The sequence below is a fragment of the Primulina tabacum genome, chromosome 8 (genome assembly GCF_025594145.1).
Source record: "Primulina tabacum isolate GXHZ01 chromosome 8, ASM2559414v2, whole genome shotgun sequence".
NCBI classification, from domain to species: Eukaryota; Viridiplantae; Streptophyta; class Magnoliopsida; order Lamiales; family Gesneriaceae; genus Primulina; species Primulina tabacum.
The window spans coordinates 41,791,446-41,813,433 of NC_134557.1; the positions used below are offsets into that span (position 1 = coordinate 41,791,446).

The 21,988-nt window shown below is 37.2% G+C and overlaps 1 protein-coding gene and 1 long non-coding RNA gene across 4 annotated transcripts in view; both read left to right on the forward strand.

Moving 5' to 3' along the window:
* The first annotated feature begins 1,629 nt into the window (after window positions 1-1,629).
* On the forward strand, window positions 1,630-1,986 carry LOC142554805 (uncharacterized). Its single transcript, XM_075665483.1, has one exon. It carries the CDS (start codon window positions 1,630-1,632, stop codon window positions 1,984-1,986), a length of 357 nt encoding a protein of 118 aa, XP_075521598.1.
* Window positions 1,987-2,358: 372 nt separating this feature from the next.
* LOC142554237 (uncharacterized) overlaps window positions 2,359-21,988 on the forward strand; it is a 37,600-nt gene continuing 17,970 nt past the window's right edge. The window contains exons 1-2 of one of the 3 annotated variants that reach the window (XR_012822149.1): window positions 2,359-2,592; window positions 2,696-2,934. This is a non-coding gene — a long non-coding RNA (uncharacterized LOC142554237). The remainder of the gene's footprint in view (window positions 2,593-2,695; window positions 2,935-21,988) is intronic. The other 2 variants (XR_012822151.1, XR_012822150.1) reach the window with 2 other exon arrangements.

The window sequence follows — 21,988 nt, forward strand, 5'->3', positions numbered from 1 at the left end:
AACGGACACTTTGAATTTTTGGTTATGCCTTTTGGTTTGACCAATGCTCCTGATGTGTTTATGGACTTGATGAATCGAGTATTTCGTAAATATCTCGATCGTTTTGTGATTGTATTCATCGATGATATTCTTGTTTATTCACTGATGCAGCATGGCAGAGTTGTGGCATTTGGTTATCGTCAGTTGAAACCGCATGAGTCTAAGTATCCTGTTCATGACTTGGAGTTGGCTGCTATTGTTTTTGCTCTCAAGATTTGGAGACATTATTTTTTGGGAGCAATTTGTAATTTATTCTGATCACAAAAGCTTGAAGTATTTGTTCTCTCAGTCAGATCTGAATATGAGACAGAGACGTTGGATGGATCTTTTGAAAGATTATGATTGTGAGATCCAGTATCATCCGGGAAAAGTGAATGTCATTGCCGATGCTTTGAGTCCTAAGGTTGTTGATATTAATTTATCCTCGATTCATGTTTCTAAGTTACGAGAGATATTTGCACTTCTGTGTTGGATTTTCAAATCCAATGTAATGCTGTTTGTGTATCTCAGATTTCTGTTGAGCCAGAGTTGATTCAAATTGTAAAATCAGCTCAGAAACTGATGATCAAGTTCTGAAATCTTATGAGTTAGTATCTCAAGGACACCAATCTGGTTTCTCAATTCACTCAGATGATTCTCTTCGATTGAATGGTAGATTGGTTGTCCCATATATTCCTGAATTGCGTACATCCATCCTTAAAGAAGCTCATTGTACTCGATATAGTATCCACCCAGGAGGGAGTAAAATGTATCATATTCTACGGCCTCAGTTTTGGTGGAAGAATATGAAAAAGGATGTGGCTGAGTTTGTGTCTCGTTGTATGATCTGTCAGCAAGTCAAATCAGAACGAATGAGACCTGGAGGATTACTGCATAGTCTTGAGGTTCCTCAATGGAACTGGGAGCACGTGGCTATGGATTTTGTCACGCATTTGCCACGTACTTCTCGTCATTTCGATGCCATTTGGGTGATTGTTGATAGATTATCTAAGTCGGCACACTTTATTCCGTATGAGAAGACGTATTCGTACAAGAAAATGGATCGTCTGTATATTGAAAATGTTGTGAGACTTCATGGAGTTCAGTTGCAATAGTCTCAGATCGTGACCCTAGATTCACATCAAAGTTTTGGACTAGTTTCCAAAAAGAAATGGGTACACGACTTGCGATGAGTACTGCGCACCATCCTCAGACAGATGGTCAGACAGAGCGTACAATCCAGACACTCGAGGATCTGCTTCGAGCAGCGGTCATGGATTTTAAAGACAGTTGGCAGGAAGCTTTACCACTAGTAGAATTTTCCTATAACAACAGTTTCCAGGTGACTATTGGTATGGCTCCTTTTGAAGCTTTGTACGGCAGACGGTGTCGATCACCTCTTTGTTGGGATGAATTTGGTGAGAAGCAGTTGACTGGACCTGACATTGTTCAGGAAATGCATGATAAAGTCCAGTTGATTCGTCAGAGAATGAAAGCTGCCCAAGATCGTCAAGCTAGTTATGCTAACAGACGTCGTCGACCTCTAGAATTTCAAGTTGGAGATTTTGTGTTTCTGAGGATCTCTCCGTTTAGAGGTGTTGTTTGTTTGGCATGAGGGGTAAGTTGTCACCTCGTTTCGTTGGTCCCTACGAGATTGTTGAGCGTATTGGGACTTGCGCTTATCGTTTGGATTTGCCCCAATCATTGTCTGGCATCCACGATGTTTTCCATGTTTCTATGTTGCGTAAGTATGAGCCCGATCCGTCTCATGTGATTCAGCCTGATGAGGTTGAACTTGATCCGTCTCTATCATATACTGAGTATCCTTTTGTATCTTGGATCATAAAGATAAAGTTTTACGCAATAAAGTTATACCACTTGTACGTGTTCAATGGTTGGAGGCATGGGGTAGAAGAATCAACGTGGGAAACAGAAGAGAATGAGATCATCTTATCCATATCTTATTGATTCTTAGTAATGTATTGTTGGTTTCGTATCGTGTGTAAGATGTATGTGTATAAACAAAAATTTCGAGGACGAAATTTGTTTTAAGGGGTGGAGAAATGTAAGGTCCTGAAATTAATTATCCGGTAATTTTGGCATAATTAGAATAATTATTGAGTTGTAAATTAAAATAATTATTTATGCCAAATAAATTCAAGAAGAGTGTTAAAAATATGTATTTTAGAATATCGGAGTTAAAACGATATAAAAATACATATAGAGATTGAAATAGCACACAAGAGCAAATAAATGCAAAAATTGGGCATGTGTTACTATTTTTTTTAGTAACTAAATATACATATACATACACACAACTTATCCTTGAGAGAGAAGAGGAAGAAGCCAATTTCCCAAACCCATTCCTGTAACCCACCTCCATTTTCGTCACTTTCAGCACCTTCAAATTTGAGAGGCCATAACTTTACCGTCCGACGTCGAAATCTCAAACGGTTTGAGGGGTTTTCTTCCTTACTTCAGTAGCTTCGTTTTGAACCATGAATCGCCACTTTTGATGCTCGTTTCAGCCCAAATCGAGGCATGTTCGTAGCTGCTGATATTGGTTCGATTTAGGTGAGATTTAAGTTTAATTCCTTGGAATTTTGTTGTGTGTTGGAGTGGGTTCTAAGCCTTGTGATTTCCCTTTAACTCCAGCTCGCTTTCTGAATTTTTCCAGCTAGTTTTCTGAATTTTTCAGCTCGTGAACAGTAACTCCGACAAGTTTCCGGTGGGTTATCGCCTCGAGACCGCTAGCGGCTAGAGTAAACTTCGACCTTGTGAGTTCCTAGTCCGAAATTTCAGCTTCTAAGCGTGATAGTAGGCTGCCGAAATTTGGATTTTTACCCATTTCGATTTAATTTGTTTTCGTCGTTCGAATAGCGTTTTATTGACATATTTATTGGATAATTGTTGTAGGTTCTGTCATTGGAAATCTTCGAGGTATATTTTGGCGAGCCTATTAATTATGTCGAATTGTTGTGTTATATTTAAAGATGTTATAGTATGGTTGTTATCATTGGAATTAATCTAAGGATTATCGAGTTTATAATGGTTGGAATGTAAATAATGATGAGTTGTGGAATTATTCGGCTTATTTTATTATTTTAGGCTAAGAAAGTTCAGTTGATCATTCTTGAAGTTCATTTTCGTGGTATAGGTATGTTACAGCTCGGTAAAATATAAATTATGTTTAATTGTCATTCTGTGTTACATGGATCGTATTTATGATTTGTTGACTGTTGTAAATTGTTAAATCTTCGTTGTGATCTATGTTTATTATTACATATTATTGGCATTTAGCATCGGGTATACAGTTATGACATTCATGTTGAGCCATATCGTTCTTGTTAGCCATTGTTGATATCCGTTGTTATCTAGCACTGTTGTTTATCTCTGGATCATTGTGTGACTGATAGGCATATACACATGAGACCGTAGATGTGATTGAACAATCCCGTGGTTAGTGCAGCCTTTTGAGGTGAGCGCTGGGGTTGTGTCATCTAGTTCGTTATGTTGTGCGATCCTGTTATATCGTATCAGCTGTATGGAGGCCGAGTAAGGGGTGTTATTCCAGCACAGTTTGGCATACCTCGCATACTTGGCAGGGCGGTTTAGCTGCATGACGATGTAGCTCCCCTGTGTTGTTGCTCGAGCATTATTCCAGTTGTTATCGTACCGTTTGTTGGCTCCTGTTATACCGGTTATTCGTTGAGCCTTTCATGCATTGCATATCACATTTCATTATATGATTATGCATGATTTATGTTATTGTTGTTATTGTTAGACTAATACCAGAATCCTAACCTCAGTTGTTTACTGGGAGCGTTACTGTGGTTGCTATTGGGCACCATGGTAGATCTCCCGAGTCGTTTTGTAGCATCAGGCCGAGGTTCCGCCAGTGGACTTCGGGATTGAGGTTTGATTGCTTGGTTCTGTTCAGTGGAGTCTCCCAGTTAGTCTATATGTATGTCTTGGGTTTGTTTCAGTCTTTTATTGTAGTTTATTTGCCGGGGAGATGCCCCGTGTATCTGTAGTAGTATTTGGTTGTTTTGTGATGTTCTGAGTCGACTCTGTGACTCTGTGATGTTTATCTGGTGAGTATTTGGTAAATTTTAATTTCTGTTTAGTTCTGACCAGTGCGGCTATAGGTGTTTTAATTTCGGTTTTGTTTTAATGACTCTAGTTGGAGTATATTTTGATATAAATTGCTGCTTGAGTTTTTCGGGATATCCTATTTACGGGGAGGTCATGCCGAAATTTTTCTAGGCCTTGAGGTCCGTTTTAAAGTATTTTAAACCTTTTTCCGCTGCAGTTTTAAGTCAAACCATTATTGTTTGATCATTAATTGTCATTAGAGTAAATGGGTCTCACAGCTAGTGGTAATGGTGCAACTCAAATCTTTTAAACCACATAGCAGTACAAGCACCATGATTCGATCGCTCTACCAAGCAGAGACAATTATTGCACCCAACAATCTCCCTCTCAATAATATTTAAAATATTAAAAAATAATTATTCTAAAATTATTTGCAATTACTAGCATCATCATTATTATTATTGTTTTACTATAGGCACACACACACTATATATATATCTATATATAGATATATAATACTTGAGCATAACAGAAATTAACATTATTGGTTTACTAACTTTTCCTATATGAGTTTTACGTACAAAATTTTCACATTTTGATTTTATCTGTTTGTTTTTGGGATCTTGACTGGAACTTAAAAAAATTCAGTCCCCTCAAATAATAGATCTTACTTTTTTTCAACATATCGATATTATTTCCATATGAACCCTGTCGTCAAAGAATAGTCAAATAAGGTGGCCAATTGGAGACATCATTTAATGTGAAATTTGTTTGCAGCCTTCTTTGAATCTGATTTGAACACGTTTCGCAGCTGAATTTCAGAAATTGCGGATGTTCATACTGGAATGATGCATCTATTCTTCTATAAATAGATGCATCATTCGACATTTCAATGTATCCATTCACAAGCTTCTTCTTGTGATTTCTTATTTCTCCTATTAGTTCTATAATATTTTTGAGGTGTTTGTTCTCATGTATTAAAAAGTGTGTGTTCTCTTTGGAAACACACTGAGTGAGTTGTACACCCACAAAATATTATAGTGGAATTCTTTTCATCTTGCCCGTGGTTTTTACCCTAATAATTTTTAGGAGTTTTCCACGTAAATCTCGGTGTCCATTTTATTCTTTATTTTCGGGTTCTATTATCTAAAATTCCGCACGTGGATCAACAAGTGGTATCAGAGCCTTGGTTTTAAAATTTCTTAAAATTCTGAATATATGCTCTGTGGTTGCAGCTAGACTGATCTTCCACATCAGAAAAGATTTTTTTGAGATTTTTTATTTAAGGCGAGATTATTTTGTTCAGTCTACTAAATTATTGTAGACATAATGGCGGGCAGGTACGAGATAGCAAAGTTCAACGGAAGCAATTTTATGCTGTGGAAAATAAAGATACAAGCAGTTTTAAGAAAGGAGAATTGCTTGGCGGCTATTGGAGATTACAGAGGATAGAAAGTGGAAGTGGGATGAATGATAATGATGTTGCCAATTTACACTTGGCTATAGCAGACGAAGTATTGTCAAGTATCTCTGAGATAAAAAGCAAAAGTTACATGGGATACTCTGACAAAGATGTACGAGGTCAAGTCGCTACACAACATGATTTTCCTAAAGAGAAGGCTTTATACTCTTCGGATGACGGAATCCTCATCGATGACCGACCATATCAACATACTAAATACTCTATTTGCCCAACTCACTTCCATGGGGCATAAAATAGCGGAAAATGAACGTGCGGAGCTTCTACTTCAAAGTCTACCAGATTCATATGATCAACTTATCATCAACATAACAAACAATATTCTTATGGGCTTTCTAAGATTCGATAATGTCTTAACTGCGGTTCTCAGAGAAGAAAGTCGGCGCAAGAATAAGGATGATAAGTTGGTAACATCGAAGCAAGCATAGGCTTTACCGATGATAAGAGGAAGATTTATGAACCGTGACTCCAGTGGGAGCCAAAGACGAGGTAGATCAAAGTCGAGAAGTAAGAAGAAAAATATTTACTGCTTTAAATGTGGCGGTAAAGGCACTTCAAGAAAGAGTGTACGAGTATCGAGAAGAGTTCTCAGGGAAATGTGGCCAGTACTTCAGGCAGTGGTGAAATATTATTCAGCGAAGCAATAACAGTTGCAGAAGGCAGACACAAATTTTGTGACACATGGATTATGGATTCAGGAGCGACGTGGCACATGACATCTCGGAGAGAATGGTTTGATCATTATGAACCAGTCTCAGGAGGATCTGTATTCATGGGAAATGATCATGCTTTGGAAATCGCTGGGGTCGGTACTATAAAAATTAAAATGTTTAATGGCACTATTCGCACCATACAGGAGGTACGACATGTGAAAGGACTGACGAAGAATCTTTTGTCCTTGGGACAATTGGATGACATCGGGTGCAAAACCCGTATCGAGAACGAGATCATGAAAATTGTGAGGGGTACGCTTGTGGTTATGAAGGAGGAAAAAGTTGCTGCAAATCTGTATGTACTTTTGGGATAGAAACACAAAAAGGCGGAACTAGCTGTTGCATCAATTTGTTCAGGAGAAGAATTAACAGTGTTATGGCATAGAAAGCTCGGGCATATGTCAGAACGAGGGTTTGAAAATTCTCTCAAAACGGAAGCTGCTACCGGGACTTACAAAAGTGTCACTACCCTTTTGCGAGGACTGAGTTACCAGTAAACAACACAGATTAAAGTTTGGCACTTCTATTGCCAGGAGCAAAAGCATGTTGGAGCTGATTCATTCGGATGTTTGGCAAGCACCGGTTGTATCCCTAGGAAGAGCGAAATACTTTGTCTCGTTCATTGATGATTTCTCTAGGAGATGTTGGGTGTATCTAACCAAAAATAAATCAGATGTTTTCCATGTCTTCCAATATTTCAAAGCGCGGGTTGAACTTGATTCTGAAAAGAAAATCAAGTGTTTGAGGACTGACAATGGAGGAGAATATACCAGTGACGAGTTTGATGCATTTTTTCAACATGAGGGCATCAAAAGACAATTCACGACGGCTTACACACCTCAACAGAATGGAGTGGCGGAGCGGATGAACAGAACCTTGTTGGACAGAACAAGAGCTATGTTGAGGACTGCGGGTCTAGACAAGTCATTTTGGGCGGAGGCAAGTCAAAACCGCTTGTTATATTATCAATCGTTCTCCTTCAGTGGCGATTGATATGAAGACTCCGATGGAGATGTGGACCGGGAAGCCGACATATTATTCTCATTTGCATACATTGGAAGTCCTGTGTACGTTCTGTACAATGAGCAAGAAAGATCGAAGTTGGATTCGAAATCCAGAAAATGTATCTTCTTGGGTTTATGCTGATGGAGTAAAGGGATTTCGCTTGTGGGATCCTACTATTCACAAGATTGTCATCAGCAAGGATGTTATTTTCGAGGAAGATAAAGTAAAGGGAGACAAAGGCATACCGAATTCAGAAACTACTATTTTTCAGGTGGAAAATAAGACGGACGAAGGTCAAGTTTCTTGTGAAGCAAGTACCAGAGCACGAAGAAAACGAACATGTTGAGTCTGAGATTTCCAATGTGAGGCAGTCAACTCGAGACAGAAGACCACCAGGTTGGCTTTCATATTATGTCAGTGAAAGCAACATTGCATATTTTCTATTATCAGAGGATAGTGAGCCATCGAGTTTCCACGAGGCTACTCAAAGCTCGGATGTATCTTTGTGGATGATAGCAATGCAAGAAGAGTTGGAGGCATTAGACAAGAATAAAGCTTGGGATCTTGTTACACTACCACAAGGGAGGAAAGCCATGGAAACAGATGGGTCTATAAGATAAAGCGTGATGGCAATAACCAAGTGGAGCGGTATCGTGCTAGATTGGTGGTAAAAGGGTATGCTCAGAAAGAAGGCATTGACTTCAATGAAATATTTTCTCATGTGGTTCGGCTTACAACAGTCGGAGTAGTGTTGGCATTGTGTGCGGTGTTTGACTTACATCTAGAACAGCTAGATGTAAAAACGACCTATATGCTCCAGCTAGAAGGTTTTGCGGAAAAAAGGTAAAGAGAACTTGGTTTGTAGGTTGAACAAATCTCTGTACGGTTTCAAACAGGCAGCCGATGTGTTGGTACAAGAGATTTGATTCCTATATCATGAGCCTTGGATACAACAGACTGAGTGCAGATTTCTTGTACATATTTCAAGAGGTCTGGTAATGATTATATCTTTTTGCTGTTGTATGTGAACGACATGTTTGGTAGCAGGCCCCAGCAAAGATCGGGTCCAAGGATTGAAGGCATAGTTGGCTAGGGAATTTGATATGAAGGACTTGGGGCCAGCAAACAAGATTCTAGGGATGCAAGTTCACCGAGATAGAAGTAACAGAAAGATTTGGCTCTCTCAAAAAATTATTTGAAGAAATTCTTGCAACGCTTCAACATGCAAGATAGTAAGTCAATTTCGACCCCCTCTTCCTGTTAACTTCAAGTTATCCTCCGAGATGTGTCCTAGATGTGAAGTAGAGATGATGGAGATGTCTCCAGTACCATATGCATCAGCAGTGGGAAGTTTGATGTTCGTCATGATCTGTACAAGACCGGACATTGCTCAAGCAGTGGGAGCAGTTAGTCGGTATATGGCGAATCCTGGATGAGATCATTGGAGCACTGTTAAGAGGATTCTTAGATACATTAAGGGTACCTCGAATGCTGCATTATGTTATGGAGGATCAGATTTTACACTCATGGGCTATGTTGATTCAGATTATGCAGGTGATCATGACAAGAGGAAATCTACTACTGGCTATGTGTTTACACTTGCAGGGGGAGCAGTAAGCTGGGTTTTAAAATGTAAATAGTCGTGGCGTTATCTCGACAGAAGCAGAATATATGGCATCTACTCAAGCTTGCAAAGAAGCAATATGGATTAAAAGGTTATTGGAGGAGATCAGACACAAACAAGAGAATGTTACTTTGTTTTCTGACAGTCATAGTGTCTTGCACATCGCAAGAAATCCAGCCTTTCATTCCAGAACTAAACACATTGGAATCTAATTTCACTTTGTGCTAGAAGTAGTAGAAGAAGGAAGCGTGGATATGCAGAAAGATCCATACAAAGGATAACATAGCTGATTTTCTGACCAAGCAGTGAACACTGATAAGTTAGAGTGGTGCAGATCCTTAAGTGGCCTAGAAGAAACGTAAGCAGCAGGGAATGGTAAGATTGAAAGGATGTGTGGAGATGTGTTGATTCTCAATCAAATCTCCAAGTGGGAGAAATGTCGGCAAAGCATAGCAAATAAGGTGGCCAATTGGAGACAGCATTTAATGTGAAATTTGTTACAGCCTTCTTTGAATCTGATTTGAACACGTTTCGCAGCTGAATTTCAAAAATTGCGGATGTTCATACTGGAATGATGCATCTATAAATAGATGCATCATTCGACATTTCAATGTATCCCATTCACAAGCTTCTTCTTGTGATTTCTTATTTCTCCCATTAGTTCTATAATATTTGTGAGGTGTTTGTTCTCTTGTATTAAGAGAGTGTGTGTTTTATTTGGAAACACAGTGAGTGAGTTGTACACCACAAAATATTATAGTGGAATTCTTTTCATCTTGCCCGTGGTTTTTACCCTAATAATTTTTAGAAGTTTTCCACGTAAATCTCGGTGTCCATTTGTTCTTTATTTTCGGATTTATTATCTCAAATTCCGCACGTGGGACCAACAAACCCTTTACAACTAAAATTCCCTAATATATTCATCAATTTTTTTCTCATTTCTCTATATCATGAACACTTAGAGGTAAACCAATTCTCTTAATTTATATTTTCGAGTTATTATTATTTCGTACGGAAATATTGTTTTAAATTATAATTTCTCAGTTCCCCACTTTCTTCATTTTAGTCTTCCTAAAAGACAATAAAAGCTTTAAACAAAGTTTGATTGCACATCCCTTAAAAAAATTGATGTGAATGGTAAAAGCATTTTTTGTTTTACCTAAAATATTGTTGTTTTAAACTTCCTATCCTATTTAAAGGAATACAATATTAATAATTTTAAATTAAAAATATCTCAGTTTTGGTGATAGCAAATAACATCGAGTTATTTATAGTTCCAACTGCTATTTATTTGTATTTACAAGATTCTAGTTGTGTTGGGTTGTATAAATGCTAAAAAATATTGATTATAATGATAACGAAACTTGTTATTATGTTGCTAACATAATTCATTAAATGTGTAGTTTGTAGATGTCAAGTTGAAAGTAATAAGTCGCTGAAATATAATTTTATCACAACTTAGTTTATGGGAAGCTAAAAATTTTTTGATGATATCTCATTGCTCGATAATTTAAATGACAAGAAACGAACACGACTTAACAAAAAACTCAAATTGCTACAAGTCAAACTTCTGATTAGCTCAACCGATTCGGATGTTTATATATGTGAAATAGTGGTTGCAAGATCGAGCTGGACGAAGCAGAAAAAACCAGCGACTACCTTGTTAATCTAAATGGAACGATTCAGCATGCGTTACAAAGCTAAGACAGTGATTTACAATCATCTTCACAAGTTGAAATCTAAATCGGTTCTTAAGATGGTGAAAATGACGATGAAATTGTTGATTTTGCATTGAATAAGAAAGAGTTCCAGCTTGTATATATAGTATTCCGAGCATCTATATCTCATAAGAACTCTAAATTGAGTGATTTTTTATTCTATGGAAAGCTAAGATAAAACTATACAATATTTATGTTCATCACTTTCTTCGAAAATCAGTGAATCAAGATAAACAATCATCTCGACTTGAACCAGCTCAACTCAAACCGAGTTGATCAAACCAACGAAACAAGTTGATCAACCAGCCCGATGTGGAATAGCCAGCAGACCAAGCTGATCAACCTGCTCGATCCGGAACAACCTGGTCAACAATAAAATTAGCTCGATCTCAAAATATGTCCAGCAACGTGAATATGATTGTTTCAATATCAGAAATCATATAGAACCTTTATAAACGATCATATTCCTATTTCAAAGGTTCATATCATTCTTGGGGGCCATAAATACAAATATTTGAAGATAATATCACAAGTAAATGAAAGGAGAGAATGAGGAAGAACAACTCAACCCAAAAATAAATACCTCGAAGCATTTATTGAAGGGCTGGAGTATGTAAGGGAGCCTAAATAGAGTTATCACCATAGTGAGAAATTTTTCCTTATGTGCGATGATACATTTGAGAAAAATACATTGTAATGATATGTATAGCTGAAGCATTTTATGTGTTCTTTGAAATACCATAATGTTTCATACTAAGTATTTGATTCAACCAAACTGTTTTCATACATTCAACTTGTATTTTCAAATCATTTACAAAATGTTTAATTGGTTTTTTAGAGGGTTATGTTGAGTTTATTCCACTCAAATTTAGAACTGTAATTTTTTGATACTCAGTTCATTTTGAACATTTCAAGAAAGAACTATTGTACCTCAACTAGAAGCAAAATATTTTTAAATTTTTTTTCCTCAATTCCTTCTGTCATGAGCACTAATTAGGGGCAAAAACAACTTTTTAAATTAATATTTTAATTTTATTACTATTTTCATCTGGAAAATTATTATTTTTACAAAATAAGGTCTACAATTGTCACGCCCCGGGACGGGGGTTGGTTAACACCGGCGTTGCTCTCAAATTTACATTCAAAAACAAGAAGCCTCAGAAGTACAGAATTCAGAAACCAGTCTTTTTATTCATAAATACTGAATATTTCAATATCTGATACAAACTCAATGCCAAATGTTTTACAGCGGAAATGTAAAACCAAATATAACAGTATCTTAATAGATGCAGCGGAATAAACATAAATTAGAACTGATAAGCAATGGCCTTCTTCACCTGCCCCAGAATTGAATCTGCTCTTCTTCTTCTAACTTTTCTTCCTCGTTCTTATCTGAGATGGGTTTGGTGGGTGAGTGATATGGTTGTCACTCAGTAATCAGGGGCGGGAATAACTCCCAGTTTTCGAAATCATTTTAAACAGAAACAATAATACAATAATATACGGAAAACTCGTATTTTCAGAACAGAAATCAGAATTTAGAAATCACAGGTTTCAGAACAGAAATCAGAATTAGTAAGCATTGAGCACGTTAGTGAATTTCATGGCTAAACTGATATCAGTCCCCTATATGTTCTCTCCTCTAAGGGGTGATGCCAGAATCAGAATCAAAATTCAGAAATGTTCAGAATATATATTCCTACCATTAGTTCACTAGGGAGTTTCAGTGCTTCAAAATCATATATCGGAAATCAAACATACAGAAACTGTGCTTTAAAACAGAATTATCAAACTGATTTCAAGATATTAATATATAAGCCCACTTACAGTAATTTGCTAGAGTTTCGGTTGAAGTCTGCTGGAAATCTGGTTGCTCTCGCTACTGGAATTTACAGCTCGAACAACGAACTCTCGAAAATTTAAGTAATAATCTCAAGATTTGTGTAACACCAATTCAGAGACTTGAGGGTGTTATTTATAGGCCAAAATCTGATTGTTAGACTCCCTATTAATGGCCATAATATGCATTTAACAGCCTTTATTCCATTTTAAATGCTTCAGTTACAAGTCATGAGTTGAATTAGTAATTGTCTGCTGGAATCTCGTTCTTCTCCTGCTGGATTCTATCTGCTGGAAAATATCAACTTCTGAAATATTAGCTGATGCTGGAATTGTTAGCTTCTGCTGTAATTTTCCTTTGCTACTGAATATTGCTAGCTGCTGGAAATATTAACTTCTGTTGGAGTTTTGCATTGCTGCTGAAATGCTGGAATTTTGGGTTCTCACATCTCTTCCTCCTTATGAGAAGTTTCGTCCTCGAAACTTGGCTATACATGATCCTCAAAGAGATAAGGGTATTGTCCTCACATCTTTTCTTCCAACTCCCAAGTAGCTTTTCTTTCTGTGTGGTTGGACCATTGTACTTTGACATATGGAATAGTTCATCTCCTCAGTACTTGGTCTTTGTTATCCACAATTCGAATTGGAATCTCTTCATATTTTAGCCTTTCATTTAAATTTCCTTCAACCAACAGTGGTCCAGCTTCAAGAATATGACTAGGATCGGAAATATATCTCCTCAGCTGCGAAACGTGGAATACATTGTGAATTCTTGACATGTCGGATGGAAGTGCTAATCTATAAGCAAGTGTTCCCACTTTCTCAAGAATTTCAAAGGGTCCGACGTATCTAGGATTCAATTTCCCAGCCTTATTGAATTAGATTATACCTTTCATGGGTGACACTTTCACATATGCCTTTTCTCAAACTTCAAATTCCACGGGTCGTCTCTTCTGATCAACCCAGCTTTTCTATCGATCTTGGGCTTCTTTTTATCTCTTCTTGAACAAAGAGACTTTATCCACTGTTTCTTGGATCATTTCAGGTCCAACGATGGCCTTTTCTCCTACCTCATCCCAATACAGTGGTGATCGACACTTTCGTCCATACAGATCTTCATATGGTGCCATCTCAATACTGCTGTGGTAACTATTATTGTACGCGAACTTAATTAAGGGCAGATGTTCGCTCCAATTACCACCGAAGTCTAGAGCACATGCTCTCAGCATATCTTCTAGAGTTTGAATTGTCCTCTCTGTTTGGCCATCGGTCTGAGGATGATAGGCCGTGCTAAGAGAAATTTTGGTCCCCATAGCTTGTTGAAAGCTCTTCCAAAATCGGGATGTAAACCTCGGATCTCTGTCTGATAGTATGCTAGCTGGAACTCCATGTAGTCGTACGATCTCATTCATGTACAGTGTGGCTAGCTTGTCCAAATTATAGTTCATGCGGACAGGTAAGAAATGCGCAGATTTCGTGAGTTTATCTACGATTACCCAGATGCCGTCATGACTTTGTCTAGACCTTGGTAACCCGACAACAAAGTCCATGGAGATATGTTCTCATTTCCATTCTGGAATCTCTAGAGGTTGCAGAAGTCCTCAAGGTCTTTGGTGCTCTGCCTTGACTTGCTGGTACACGTGACACTTGGAAACAAACATTGACACGTCTTTCTTCATTCCACTCCACCAAAAATTTTTCTTCAAATATCTGTACATCTTGGTACTGCCAGGATGGACTGAAAATTTCGACTTATGTGCCTCAGACATTACTTCTTGTCGAAGGTTATCGATGTCTAGTACGCACAATCGTCCTTTCATCCACAAGATTTCTTTGTTATCTGTCTCGAAATCTGGTGATTTTCCTTCTTTAACTTGCTCTTTTAGTTTCACCAAAGCGGAATCTCTATCTTGACTTATCTTGATTGTCTCTCGAAGACATGGTTGTGCTGAAAGTGATGTTAGGATCACCTTACTCATATTCTTTCGACTTAAAGCATCTGCTACCTGGATGATAGCTTATCGTCAAGTCGTAATCCTTCATGAGTTCAATCCACCGTCTTTGTCTCATAGTTAGTTCTTTTTGATGTGAACAAATACTTGAGACTTTGATGATCGGTGAAAATCTCGCATTTGGCTTCATAAAGATAATGTCTCCAAATTTTTAGTGCTAATACCACTGCAGCTAGTTTGAGGTCGTGCGTTGGGTAATTTGTTCATACGGTTTCAACTACCTTGATGCGTATGCAATCACCCTTCCCTCTTGCATGAGTACACATCCTAAACCTCCTTTAGATGCATCACTGTAGATGGTGAAGTCTTTACCTTCAGTTGGCAATACCAACACCGGAGTGGAGGTATGCTTCTTCTTCAAAGTCTCGAAGCTTTGCTCACATTTTTCACTCCATTGAAACTTAGAGTTCTTCTGTGTGAGCTTGGTGAGGGGTATGGCTATTGAAGAGAATCCTTCAACAAATTTTCGGTAATAGCCTGCTAATCCCAAGAAGCTTTGAATTTCTGTCACATTCTTTGGTCTAGGCCAATCTGAGATTGCCTCTACTTTCTTAGGGTCCACAGATACTCCTGCTGCTGATATTATGTGTCCCAAGAATGTGACGCTCTCTAGCCAAAATTCGCATTTCTTGAACTTGGCGTACAGTTCCTTTTCTCTCAGCGTCTGGCGGGTGAGACGAAGATGTTCTTTGTGGTCTTCTTCACTTGACGAATACACTAAAATGTCGTCGATGAATACCACAACAAACTTGTAAAAAAATGGTTTTGAACACCGTATTCATGAGATCCATGAATACTGCTGGAGCATTGGTTACCCCGAATGGCATTACCATGAATTTATAGTGTCCATATCTTGTTCTGAAGGCTGTCTTCGGAATATCGTCTGTTTTGACCTTCAGTTGGTGGTAGCCTGACCTTAAGCCGAGCTTGGAAAAGACCGTAACTCCTTTGATTTGGTCAAACAAGTCATCTATCCTTGGAAGTGGGTATTTATTCTTGATTGTGATCTTATTCCATCCTCATGCTTCTGTCCTTCTTCTTTACAAATAGGACAGGAGCTCCCCACGGAGATGCGCTTGGTCGGATTTGCTTTTTACCCAACAATTCTTGAAGTTGCTCTTTGAGTTCTTTCAACTCTGCTGGAGCCATTCGGTATGGTGCTTTTGAGATTGGTGTAGCATTGAGCACTAAATTAATCTCAAATTCCACTTCGCGGTCGGGAAGTTCGCCAGGGAGTTCTTCAGGAAATACATCCGAAAACTCTTGTACTACCGGAATCTCTTCTAGCGTAAGTGTGGTTTCTTTCTTTACCTCGCTTAACATAGCTAGGTAAACTTCTTCTTCACTTTTCATGGCTTTCCAAGTTTGAGAAGCAGAAAGAAGAGTCTTTAGTTCTTTTGTCTTACCATGAATAAAAGTTTCTCTTGGTGTAGAGCTTGGATGGTTACCGTCTTTCCATGACAGTCTACTAAAGCATGATTCTTGGCTAACCCATCCTTTCCAAGAATTAAGTTGAATTCCACCATGTTTAGTTGAATCAGGTTTGCCTTGAAATTCTGATTATATATGAGAACATCAATATCCCGGTATAGAGTGCGAGTTTCTAAAATTCGGTTTGCAGGAGTTGCTACTCTATATGGTTCTTCTAAGTTATCAGGCTTAGATCCTAACTTCTTGGAAAATCTCTTAGACATGAATGAATGTGTAGCACCACAATCAAATAACACATACGTAGGCATATCATTGATTATAATGGTACCTGCTACGACATCATTTGAGTTGTCAGCTTCTTCTTGAGTAAGAGCATAAACTCGAGCATTTGTCTTGTTTTTCTTAGGCTTGTTTGGAGTTGTTCCTCCTGCTGGACCATTCTTTGGATCTGAAAGAGGGCATTGAGCAATGTGATGGTCCATCTTTCCGCAACAGAAACAAGCTCCAGAATTCCTACGACATTCACCAGTGTGAGCGAATCCACAAGTTTGGCACTTGGCTCCCTCTTTGCTTGATTGAAAAGACGTGGTTCCTTTAGCTGGAACACTGATGAATTGATTGCTTGAAAACCTAGGCCTCTTGAATTGCTGGCCCGATTGGTACTGGCTTGACTGAGGACGTTTGAGTTTGTTCTCGCCTTCACGCCTCTTGATATCATTCTCAGCCCTGATGGCGGCTCCCATCAATTCATCAAAACTATTGGGCTCGATAACGACAAGGGCAGATTGAATACGACTGTTCAATCCCTTCTTGAAGCAATGCATGATGGTTGGGGAGTAAGTTCCCAATGAGTGGAACTTGGACGAATACTCCACCACTGTCATGTTTGGTTCTTGAACCAAGCTTTCAAATTTTGACAGTTTCTGCACTCGAACTGCTGTCGGGAAGTACTGCTTCAAAAATGCCTCTCGGAACCTTTGCCAAGTGATAGGTCCTGTCCTTACCATAGTTGGTGAGACTCCTTCCCACCATTTAGCTGTTTTATCCACAAGAAAAGGTGTAATCACATCTACCTTGATCCCTTGTGGAACCCCAAGTAGTCGAAGATGATTCTCCATCTCTTTCATCCAATTTTGTCCGACCTCAGGATCCGAGCTTCCATCAAAGTTTGGGACTCTTGCTCTTCGGAGAGCCTCGTAGTACTGTTTCGTCCCATTCTGAGCTGGAGGTGGTGGCGGTGGCTGATTAGCATTAGGGTTCACTAATCCTTGTAGCGTGGTTGCCACAATCATGGCTATAGCCATCAAGTCCACCTGACTGAGGCCAATTGTTGGTGGTTGTTGTTGTGCATCTTCATCATTGCGGTTATTGTAATGAGGATTGCGATTGTTTCTAACTGGTCTTCCGTCCATTTCCTACAATGATGAAAGTTCTAAGGTTGATGGCAGAATAGAGACTAAACAAAGGAAGAAAAATGATTGAGTAATTGCTCCAAAAATTAAATATAAAACCAATGGATAAAAATAAATTTTTATTGATTTCCCAAGAAAGTGCAATTACAAATAACCTTTGAAAATGCTAACAAAATGTAAATAGAACAAGTGCTATTACAAAAAGCTACTACTAAATGTCTAATCTATCACTTCTCCCTTTACCAAATCCATAGGATCCTCTTCGACTTCTTCATCTTCTTCGGGATCCTCCTCAGGTTCGTCTTCATGGTTGGCTATTACTGCTTCTAGATGTTCAATATGATCATGCAGAACTGTATTCTGGTCGCTAAGAACTTCAACAGTGTCCTGCAACTCTTGAATCTGAGCATCAGTCTGTTCACTATACTAATTATGCTAGTGCACGAGTTGGTGATTTTGATCCTTAAGTATTTGGATCTTCTCAACTAATGTATCACGTAACTCGATGAACTCTGCAACAGTCTCTTGGGAGGTTTCGAACTCTTCTTGAGTTCTCCTATTCTTCTCTTCTGCCTCATGCAGATAATGAGCATAACGTTGAACATCACCTCTTAAGTGTTCTGCTCGACGCACTAATTCATCTTTGTCTAGCTCTAGGCAGTAGTTATGTTCTTTTAGTTTCTCTAGCTTCTTCTCTAAGCTCTTAATGTAGCTACTCTGGTTAGCCATATCCTACATCCAAAATATGAGAGTGAAGGTTCATAAATGATATCAAGAGTACAAGTCGAACTATATACCATTACTGGAATGAACAGAATCAGTAAGCCTATAACATTTAGTAGAAGAAAATAGCTAAAAAATTTTTCGGTCTCAGAAAGGAGTGAAAATTTTACTAAAAATTCTTCACATCAAGATCATGAAGTGTACCAAATTTATTGCAAAAATACTGAGCCGTTTGGAAATGAAAATTTCTCAAAGTTTCAAAAATCTGGAAAATTTCACGTAAATGATGATATCACTATCTAAACGAAGGATTTTGGGGTTCGTCAGCGGTGCTAGAATGAAAGTTTATTTCTATGTTAGGTTCTCCTCGTCGAGAGCTTTCCAACGCATACTTTTAACAGTAAAAATTCCTCCTGGATCAAAAGTTATGGCCGTTTGAAGTTTGCACGAAAAACACCTCAACTTCCATGCCATTTGCAAGTTCTATTGCATGCGCTTGCTGGAATTCACTGTCTACTGCAATTCTGATGCTTCTGCAATCAGTCTGCTGCTTTTCCAGTGTCTGCTGCTTTCCAGCACTGTTAGAACCAGTCTGCTGCATTCCGAGTCTACTGACCCAGTCTTCTTCAGATCTACTGGTTTCCATCTACTGGTTCTGCTTTCAGACTACTGATTTGATATTACTATTTTTCGATCTACTGATTATGGTCTATTGGTTTTTCTGTTATCTGCTGGTTCCGGTCTACTGATTTTTGGCCTACTGATTTTTTTTTCAGACATGATGCTGAAACACTCAGAGCTCTACTGCATTCTGATTTGTTTCCCTTACTGATTTTCCAAATTGTACGTAGTTAGTCTATCTTTTCAGTAGTCTATAACAGTAGTTTATCACCAGGACTATTTTTTCAGAATTCTATCAGAACTTATTATTTCTAGTTCCTCCTCCCCAGATTATGAAACCTGGTTTGCTCTGATACCACTTCAATGTCACGCCCCGGGACGGGGGTTGGTTGATACAGGCGTTGTTCTCAAATTTACATTCAAAAACGACAAGCCTCAGAAGTACAGAATTCAGAAACCAGTCTTTTTATTCATAAATACTGAATATTTCAATGTCTGATACAAACTCACTGCCAAATGTTTACAGCGGAATGTAAAACCAAATATAACAGTATCTTAACAGATGCAGCGGAATAAACATAAATTAGAACTGATAAGCAACGGCTTTCTTCACCTGCCTCAGAATTGAATCTGCTCTTCTTCTTCTAACTTTTCTTCCTCGTTCTTATCTGAGATGGGTTTGGTGGGTGAGTGATATGGTTGCCACTCAGTAAGCTGGGGCGGGAATAACTCTCAGTTTTCGAAATCATTTTCAACAGAAACAGTAATACAATAATATACAGAAAACTCGTATTTTCATCAGAGAAATCAGAATTCAGAAATCACAGGTTTCAGAACAGAAATCAGAATTAGTAAGCACTGAGCACATTAGTGAATTTCATGGCAAAACTGATATCAGTCCCCTATATGTTCTCTCTTCTAAGGGGTGATGCCAGAGTAAGAATCAGAATTCAGAAATGTTCAGAATATATATTACTACCTTCACTAGGGAGTTTCAGTGCTTCAAAATCATATATCGGAAATCAAACATATAGAAATTGTGCTTTAAAACCGAATTATCAAACTGATTTCAAGATATTAATATATAAGCCCACTTACAGTAATTTGCTAGAGTTTCGGTTGAAGTCTACTGGAAATCTGGTTGCTCTCGCTACTGGATTTTACAGCTCGAACAAGGCACTCTCGAAAATTTAAGTAATAATCTCAAGATTTGTGTAACTCTAATTCAGAGACTTGATAGTGTTATTTATAGGCCAAAATCTGACTGTTAGACTCCCTATTAATAGCCATAATCTGCATTTAACAGCCTTTATTCCATTTTAAATGCTTCAGTTACAAGTCATGAGTTGAATTAGTAACTGTCTGCTGGAATCTCGTTTTTCTGCTGCTGGATTCTATCCATGGGAAAATATCAACTTCTGAAATATTAGTTAATGCTGGAATTGTTAGCTTCTGCTGGAATTTTCCTTTGCTACTGAATATTGCTAGCTGCTAGAAATATTAACTTCTGCTGGAATGCTGAAATTTCGGGTTTTCACAACAATGGTCGGTGGATATTGTAAATATATTTAAAAAATTCATATATATTTTTTAAAATGTAATCTTCAACACTTGTCCTAATTCGAATTCTTCCATCATGACTTCTGTATTTATGAAAACCTCTAACAAATATATAGACTTTGTTTGGATAAGTATTTATAAAATATTTTTATAAAAGTACTTTTTATAAAAAAAATAAAAATATTTTAAAAATTGTTTTTAAATAAATATGTGCTAAGACAAATATTCTACAAAAACATTTTTAGAATTGAAAAGGTTTTTGGACAATTATTTTAAAAAACGATTTTAAAGTTAAAATAATCGTAAAGGTGTTTGACAACAATTTAATAAAAATATTTTAATTATCTTTAACCAGCGTTTTTTATTATAAAAACACAAAAAACACCTTTCAATTGTCATTTAAATACTATAATTTGATAAGACTTTTTTAAAAATAGTTTTCAAAAACGTTTTACTATCTTATACAAATACATAATTTAAGTTTTTTTCACTTATAAAATAGTAAAAATGTTTTAAAGTACTTATTCAAACAGAAGTCATACTTTTTCAGTTCCTCACTTTCCTTCATTATAATCTTCCTAAAAGACAATAGAAGCTTTAACTAAAATTGACTGCATATCCCTTAAAAAATGGTGTGGATAGTGATAAAGTTTTTTTTATATGATGTGGGAACCTGCAGCCGCTATCTTTCGATAAATACTGAAAAAACCCCGCACTAGCGCAACAATATGCAAATCACGTTAGCCAGATAAACCATACCGGGAAAGCTTTGTCTGACAAGCTCGTCCGAGAAGGTATTGGTAGTGAGAATCGAACTCCTGACTATTGGTTAAGCACTCACATGCTCTATCAACTCGGACACAAATTTACACATTTTTCGATTTTATTTATTTTTAATTGTATGACATGTCACCTGAATATGTCATCGAAAATTAATGACGTGACGATGGTACATAGTAGACATGTATGATCTAACGTCATCATTCTGAAGAAAAATGATTAAAATTGAAAAATATGTGTAAGCTAGAGGATTACAAATATGAATTTACGGATAACATAATTGAATATGAAAAAAATTCAAGTTATATGACCAAAAATATAATTTATCCTTTTTTTTTTGAAAATATAATTTTCCATTATACATATAATGTATGTGCAAAAAAATTTGACGTGCTTGGTGAAGCCTTGTTGTTTTTACTTAAGATACTCTCATTTTGAATTTGCATCCCTATTTTGAAATAGTAAGATTAATAATTATTTAAAATAATCTACCATTTTAATTTTATTTTATTTCTTTCTAATATATACTTTTCATTAATAGTTTTTTCAAATTAAGTTTATATTATAAAAAATAAAATTTTGAATTAAAGTATATAAATTTAAATTTTATCTATTATTTTACACATAAATTGTATCGATATGCTAATATTATAATAAATAATTATTGACTCACTTATATAAAAATAGTTCCCAAAAAGTGTATACATAATGACAATATTATTGTAATCTTAAAGTATATATATTACATACATCTGGAGTAGAAAGTAAGTCAACCAACCAAAAAGCTGAGGGCAAATATGTCAAATGACACAATTGCAAAGTAGTTGCAGTGCTATATAAATCACACAGCATCGCTGCCTATTTCCGCACAAAGAAGAAAGAAACTAACACAAAGCATTCTTCACAGCAAAATAAAATATGCAACTCAAATCTTGCCCTCTTCTCTATGTGATCCTC

What these genes read in the sequence shown, in the direction of transcription:
- LOC142554805 (XM_075665483.1), top strand. Translation starts at nt 1,630, where the DNA reads ATGAGGGGTAAGTTGTCACCTCGTTTCGTTGGTCCCTACGAGATTGTT.